Source organism: Bidens hawaiensis, unplaced genomic scaffold (genome assembly GCF_021521415.1).
Source record: "Bidens hawaiensis isolate Kalapana, Puna unplaced genomic scaffold, B.hawaiensis_p1.1 tig00004618_1, whole genome shotgun sequence".
NCBI lineage: Eukaryota > Viridiplantae > Streptophyta > Magnoliopsida > Asterales > Asteraceae > Bidens > Bidens hawaiensis.
The window spans coordinates 769622-777888 of NW_027491282.1; the positions used below are offsets into that span (position 1 = coordinate 769622).

Sequence of the window (8267 nt, forward strand, 5' to 3'; positions counted from 1 at the left end):
GAAAACACCCCTTACCTTGGCAAACAAGTAACCATAAGCCGGGTGCGGGTACAGTGTTAAGGCAAAACCCTTCACATACCTAGCACCCGCAGGGAATTGAAGCCAAGAATACCTTGGCAACCAAGTAACTATAAGACAGGTGCGGGTACAGTGTTAAGGCAAAACCCTTCACATACCTAGCACCCGCAGGGAATTGAAGCCAAGAATACCTTGGCAACCAAGTAACTATAAGACAGGTGCGGGTACAGTGTTAAGGCAAAACCCTTCACATACCTAGCACCATCAGAGAATTGAAACCAAGAAGGATCTTCTAGGCAATGCTTGCGGATAGAGGAGTAACATCCCCGCATAACGGGAACGTCGAGAATTATATTGTTTGAAACTCCGTAATGGAATTGGTGGTCTTAGCATAATTGATCACTATGTTGAAAACCACCAGAACCTCATGGAGACTATATACAAGTGAGACTCAACGCTCCTGCCTTGCGAGAAGGTTACATACCTACCCGCATCATACCCAAAGATCAAGCAAAAAAATCGGGAATTTTTGCAAGTGACACTAGGAAACCCGCGGGAAGAATCCCCACGGAGAACCTTAAAACTAAAAAGCCTTTTCAAAACCCCTTGCTCAAAGTCCAAAAGTTCACCTCACTTTATTAAACATTCATGAGAAGAACATTGGACTGGGGGGACTTGAAGAGGTAGGTCCCAGCAGAGCCCAGTTGGTCCCGCAAGACTCACCTTGAACAGGGACGTCTGCGCAAAGGCCATCTGCTTCCGCAGGACCCACCATGCTCAGAGAACCTTACGCGCAGTACGCAAGCTGTACACGCAGGGAAAGCCTCCCAATGGTGAAGTACCCCGCCTGTTCCCGCAGTTGCGGATACAAGCCATCAGGGAAGGCTACCCGCAGACAGCAGGGCTACACGCACAAGACAATAGATACTTCAGTAGTCACATGAAGGAATGAGCAAGACGGGAACAATCCCGCCAAAATGAGCCAGTCCGTATGATTCTGAAAGATCTTCTGTACTATACCTACCAAGGTATGGATAGGACAGACAATCTGACCAGAACAGCCCATGAGCCAATCACAGGGTGACAGCTCACCGACAACAGTACGAGGAGGAGCACCCTCTAGTACTGTTTGTCACTATTAGCCGCTGCCTACTCACCAACCCTTACTGCAGGGCATGCGCAGCCTACAGTTGGTGAAATAGTGTTACTGTGGGCCGTAACCTATTCACCAACCAGCATGGCCTGCGTATAATCCACAGTAGGTAGGACGTGCATAATCTACAGTTGGAGGAATAGTGCAGCCGACATAGTTACTGTTGGCCGTAACCTATCCACCAACCAGTATGGCCTGTGCATAGTCCACTGTTGGTAGAACAGGAATACTATTCAGCCGGCTATACCTTCTAACCTACCTTCGGCTATAAATACTCCAACATCTTGGAATGGTAAGATCATCTGCTACCCAGTTATCTAGCAATCTCTTAATATACACTTATATTCAGAGCAATCTAGTCTGATTCTCACGCCGGAGGGTGGTCACAAGGAGGAACCCCCCCCTTCTCAGTGACGAGCTTACGGTGTTTGTTTTGCAGGTCTCCTGAAGAACAGCCTTCTCAGTTAGATCTCATCCGTGGGAAACATTACTTAACCCCCAGATTATCTATAATCTGTCCAGATTATCTATAATCTGTCCAGGGTTCGCTTAGTGTTTCTTCATCTCTTCTTTATATTTTTAATCAACTCACGTATCTAACTAACAAATTGGTCCAAACACCCTATAACTTTGGTGTTTTAATCATTTCTTTGTTTCCCGTCATAGCGCACAGGTTTGATAGCGTGAGTTTGAACAGTTACATCACTACATGTTAAAAACAACGAAACATACATGTTTTACGATATATATTTTTGTATATTCAATTTCTTTTGTCACATGGAGTGCATCAAAACTGATAAAATTTTAAAATTTTGATTTTCTAATGTAATTATCTATGTAATAACTAGATTATGAACTATAAAAAACGTATATAAAACACGTTACTCAAAGCGCGAATTAACCATCTCGTTAAATTACAAGATTGTTATTGTATAAGTGGTGTATACAGTTTACAGTCTACAGACGATATACACATGTCCGTATTGAAAATAAAAAAGAATCACCGGTTAACCATACACATACACGATCCGCAACAAATCTCAACTACACAACGAACTAATAAACGACTCGCTCGTCAAATTCAAACTAACCGTACAATTCATCTCAATCGTTCTTCGACGATCAACGAGCTTCGTAACGTGTACTCTACCCGTCATCCTGGCATAACTAACAATCTCCATGACATCCGTAGTATTACCAACAGTCAAATTCCCATAACTAACTTGCAACACAACACCAATCGTTTTCGTCCTCTTCGCGCCAACTCGTCCGCCAGATATAAGTCCACCACCGATCGTATCGTTCCCATACAACAACACCATGTTGCAGTTTTCAAACACGTAGCGGCCAAAGTTACGGTTGTTGAGTGTTAGGTTTGTTGACATGGTGATGTTGAGTGAAGTGGTCGTTGAGTTTGTGGTGGAGAGTTGGAAGGTTTGGATGGAGAGGGTGTGGAGGCGGAGTTTCGGGTTTTCGACGCGGAGGAAGATGGAGGAGAGGAGGAGGAGGATGGAGCTGATGATGACGATGATGGAGAGGATGTAGACGAGGGTTTTGCTGGTTTCTTGGTGGTGGTGTTTGTATGGTGTCATGGTGGTTGTGTATGGTTGTGATGGTTGGTCGTGGCTTCTTGGACCGGGTTGTGTGAGCCGGGTTGTTTGGCTCTCGGGGTCTTCCATGTGTGTGTGTTGTTTGAAGGGTTAATTTGATTTGTACATTTGGTTGAAAGTTGTTGTGTATATATATGAGAGAGACTAGGCATTGAATAAACTACCAAATGCGTGTATGTAAATAGTAAAGTCTCAAATCATCCTTTAAAAAAATTAAAAATAATAAGAAGAAGAAAAATAAAAAAAGATTATACACACGTTGTTGCTAAAACAAGATAGCCAACAATAATGATATAGCGGTTCAAGAGTATGTGTCTAACTAGAGCTTCCTAACCTGCTAAAAATAAAAGGAAACACGTCGTTTGACATTAAATTTCACATCATTTTAAACGGTTGTAGAGACATTGGTCAAACGACCACTCTAATCAATAACTTTCGAAGTTTTGATACCCGTATTGTCATCTGGATATTGACCAAACGACTAATTTAACCAATAATTTTTAAAGTTGGACACTTGTATAGTCCGAATGGATGTTCGGATATTTTTCAAACGGCAGTTCTGATCTAAATATTTGAGGTTTGAATGTTTTCTAGATAGTGGTGGCGTGAAGTTACGAGGAGTGGCTTAGTTTAACGTGATTCATTTAATATGCGCGTCTATAATGCTTTGGATCAAAATCAATTTAGTTAGCTCAATATGAAACTTATAACGAGTGAAAGATTATTCATTTATATATTTGTGTCTCTCTTTCTCTCTTCTCGTTTTTGTTTTCACAATTTTTTCTCTCTTTCTCTCTTCCATATTGAATTTGATTCATAGCGTTTACAAAAGTTGTTATACACACATAACCGAAATATCAAACCGAGACATTAAACACATCTAGAACAAAGTAATAGTATTAAATGAGTTCAAAACTATTAGTGAATAATATGAGAGAGAAAATTTACTAACACGTAAATCCCAAGGGGTAAGTGTTAATTTCGTATCTTGTTTTCGCTTGGAATGAGAATTCGTTGATCAATCCCATATATTTGATTGGACTTTAGAGGAATAGAGGGTCATTGCCGGATTGCCGATATTGACCTCTTCCAAGGTTTATTCTAACTTGTTATGGTCAAAGCTTAATTTAATTTAGTTTTTAATCATATTGAGTAAAACATATACTGTTTTTAATTTATAATCCATCTAGTTACGTTGTGTATATTTCCCTATATTAAAATACTACTCTAGTTGTAATAAAGAAGTGATAAAAATAAACAAGTCACGTTTCAACCAACAAACCAAACCGATATTTTCTCAACAACATAAATTAATAAATTATAAAATTGGCTATTAGAGTAACGATATAACCTTTTAACATAATGATGTAACATATATGTGAACACTTGTCTTTAAGCCAATTCATAGATAATTCGGCAGATTAAAAAAATGTTTTTAGTTATTTTATTTATTGACACCAATTAGACCAGTTCTAAAGACTAATATAAATTTTGATCATTTGAAAATATTGATTTATTGCTAGATTATATGCTCTATTAGACCTTTTTGATCATTTCATTTTGTATGTGCTTACATCGAAATCCTCTTCAACACATTTACATTTATTACGTGTTCCTGCTATTCTAAATCAATCAGATATTCTCAATACCACATTAGAGGTAAATTCATGTACCATCCATTAAACTAATAGTGAACAATTAGAATACGAAAGGCTTTTAAATTTGAACATAAACACAAAGAAAGATTTATGTTGAACACACTTAATTAGACTATGCGGTATACCAACACTTAATTAGACCATTCGGTATACCAAGGCAGTAAGTGCAGAGCCGACCACTGGCGTGGCCTGTTTGACCGACATGGAACGCCACCTAGGGCGGTTAGAAGGTAGTGCAAGGATGGGCTGTCGGTTAGGCAAGAGTACGAAATAACACAAAAGAAGATGAAATTTATGTATATAAAGGAATTAAAATAATTACCTTTAAATTTTTAGCCCAATAACAAATATTTTAAGTTTTTAACCAACAACTTTTAGCCCAATCAATATATCTTTAGCCCAGCAAATCAACAATTAAAATCCAAAAATAATTAACAAGGTGGCCGTTTAGAAACAAACCATCAACACTCGTTCGATCAGGATAGCAATGATCGTATATTTGTATGTCTTAATTGTGTTATTTGATCGTTTAAAACATAGTTTATAGCTCAAACCGATTTCTATGTGTGGTATTTTATTTCATAGGAATCATAATATTTCTCAAACCAAAAACTTTATGAACTAATGAATATGATATTTAATTATTGAATAAACTAGAAGCATGATCTTTGATCCGTGACAATAAACCTTTGAAAACGTTCTAAAACCAAATTGACAATTTTGCTTATTCAGCAAGTTTGAATGCCATTCTCACATGACATGTATACCTAATATTCACATGTCATTTTTGTTAAATAGAATAAATTTAATTTTATTTATTGTTATCTTGTAAGTAATCAATTTTGTAATAGAATATACAACAACGTATGAGGTATAATTATCTAAACTCATTTGACTTCCATAAGTTACCAATCTAGCTATAAGCTAATATTTGTTTACTTTCTAAACCTTTTGAAATGCCAAATGTTAGTTAGAATTATACTCCTAAATAAACTAACATGCAATAGGTGTAAGTTATTCCTTTTTTTCATTTCAATAACAATTTTACTTAAAAATATATAGAACTACCTTAAATTTGTTTTTTTAATCACTTGTTAAGTTAGTTATGAAGCATAATTTATAGAGGTTATTGTCTGAACATGAACGATTTAATGACACAACTCGTGTAAGGCCCCGTCACCGGTAGCCTTACTTTGATGTTGCATTTACTCATAAACGTGGTTCTAAATATCAAAATTAATAAAAACTTTCGCGGAATAATAAAACTTCAACCATAACATTTTACATAACCATCAAATCATGTCTTATAAAACATCCGTAGTCAATTAAAGCAAAACATAGTCTTTAAAACATTACAACATTTCTCCGAGATGCCAGTATCTTCGATTCCATGCCATGTGTCTTCAGTCACGCGAGCTGCCTCAACCTATTTGCCTGCGTGCATACTAAAAGTCAGCTACGCTGAGTGAGTTCTAGTTAATTACATAACTTACTTTTCATACACATATACGTGCCCGAAGGTACGCATTACATACATATCATGATCAGCATTCGTCCATACATATTCATATCTAACCATACATTATAAAGGGCGTTTCACCCTACATACATCGGATATTATTAAGGTCCGGTCACCATTCATCCTCGGATATTAGTAGGGTCCGGTACCCTTCATCCTCGGATATTATTAGGGTCCGGTACCCTTCATCCTCGGATATTATTAAGGTCCGGTACCCTTTCTTCCATCGCTTCATACTATACCTGTTCATAAATACTCTTCCTGACAATACGTGCAATCTCCGAAGAGCGTTCACGTACCATTAACATATCATACGTACATTACGCATACATCATATATATTATACCTGTTCTAAGATACTTTTCCTGACAATACGTGCAATCTCCGAAGAGCGTTCATGTACCATTAACATATCATACGTACATTGTGCATACATCATATATATTCATACATGCATTGTATCTTACATCATACATAGCAATCACATCTTTAGCTACCACCTGACGGTACATGCAATATCCGAAGATCGTTCATGCACCGTCAAACAATCATCATACATACATCATACAAGGCATACACTTACCACTTGAGGTAAGTGTATTAACTATCACATCGAGTATGCACACAGCCCCAAAAACATAACAAGGAAGTGGGGCTAGAAACTCACCTGAAGTCGGTTACGTTCACCGTTAATAGTTATTCCTTTCTTCAGTTTGGCACGGCTAACTGTATAATAATTTACGTGCATCAATTAACTATTGCTACTCATATCGTACATCTATCTTTATATAACCCACAACGAACGGGGGTCCGGGGCAGCGCCCCTGGCAGCGGGGTTCTAGGGGCGGCAGCCCCTAGCGGGGTCCAAGGGGCAGAGCCCCTGGCTGGGGTTAAGCTGCCAGGTCAGCTTGGAAAAATTTTATTTTCATTAACTGTCTTAACACGTTTTCCATTAGCATTTTGAATCATAGAATAATTTGCTGCTTAAAAGTTCAAGGGCTTATTGGTAATTAAATCATTCTTTTCTAAGTCCAGGGACCATTCTGTCATTCTGTTAAACTTCTAATTTGTTACTGGTTCACAACGAATTGGATTATCCTAGCGAACTGGTTCCTATAACGAATTGAACCCTTAACGAACTGGACTCCTTAACGAATCAGTCCATATAGCGAACCAGTCCAAGTAGCGAATCAGACCTTCTAATTCGTTATTTCTTTTAACGAACTAATCATAACGAATCAAGGGTAATTCGTTACCCTTTTCCCTTAACGAATCATAGGCGAACTAGAGCTAGTTCGCTGTGCCCCCTTATGCGAATCAACTAACGAATCACCTTCAGTTCGTTAAGTCCCCATAGCGAACTAGGGTTAGGTCAGGGAATGTCAGAACATTCCCTGACATTCCTTATCCTCGTACTACTATTCCGACGCCGCCTTTGCCGGAAAGCCGCCGGAAAACCGCCAACACGTCGGAAAAACGAGTTTTAACTCGTTTTTCACCGTTTTTCGTCCTGTTCGATCCAGATCTGAGCTAGGGTGACCCCTAATCTCATCATAGGTTCGGTTTATACCCGATTCCACCCGGATCTCGTGACTTAAACGGTTTAACGGTGTCGGCTCGTCGTTTCGTGACCATAACTAACGGATTTAAGCTCATACAACAAAATACTATCATACCTTGGGTCGGGATCCGTTTCTTCTTCTATATTTCTGCTAGAGTGAGAGAGAAACTAGAAAGAGAGCTTAAATGTGTGTTTTGGTGGTGTAAGGGATATGTGTAAATGAAGGATTAAATGGGTAATTAATGGTTTATATAATTATTGATCATGGGCTTAAGCCCATGGTCTTTCCTTATTTCTTCCATAACCCATATCCATTTACCCAACACTAGCCCGACTCCTAACAACTCATATTTCGTTTATTAACTGAAATCAGAAAACAGGATGTTACAACTCGTCTAGTGTACCAATGGGTGTTCGAAATTCAAGATATTCTACCAAAGACATATGACGTTTGGCACTATGGTGAGCCCAAGTATTAGTGTTTGAGTTAAGTGACCTGTTTCACTCTTTAATTACTAATTAGTATAAAAAAGAACTTTGGCGTCATAAAGTGGGCTATTTTAGTTTTTGTATATGTAATAATGGTTTTTGATAGTTAGCATGTGCATTGGTGTTGGTGGGATGGTTTTGTTGGTTAGGAAAAATGTTTGTACCGGTTTGCAACCAGGGTGTGAATCTCGCATGGCACCAAATGTTGATTTCTTCTATTTAATTGACTTATTTTTGTTTTTGTTTTGTGTATATGGTA

The 8267-nt window shown here is 38.2% G+C and overlaps 1 protein-coding gene across 1 annotated transcript; it reads right to left on the reverse strand.

Annotated features, from left to right (window-relative positions):
• Positions 1–2155: 2155 nt before the first annotated feature.
• Positions 2156–2854, reverse strand: LOC143627305 (late embryogenesis abundant protein At1g64065-like). The gene has a single exon (XM_077097155.1). The coding sequence runs from the start codon at positions 2848–2850 to the stop codon at positions 2212–2214; it is 639 nt and encodes a 212-aa protein (XP_076953270.1). The 5' UTR covers positions 2851–2854; the 3' UTR covers positions 2156–2211.
• Between the last annotated feature and the right edge of the window lie 5413 nt (positions 2855–8267).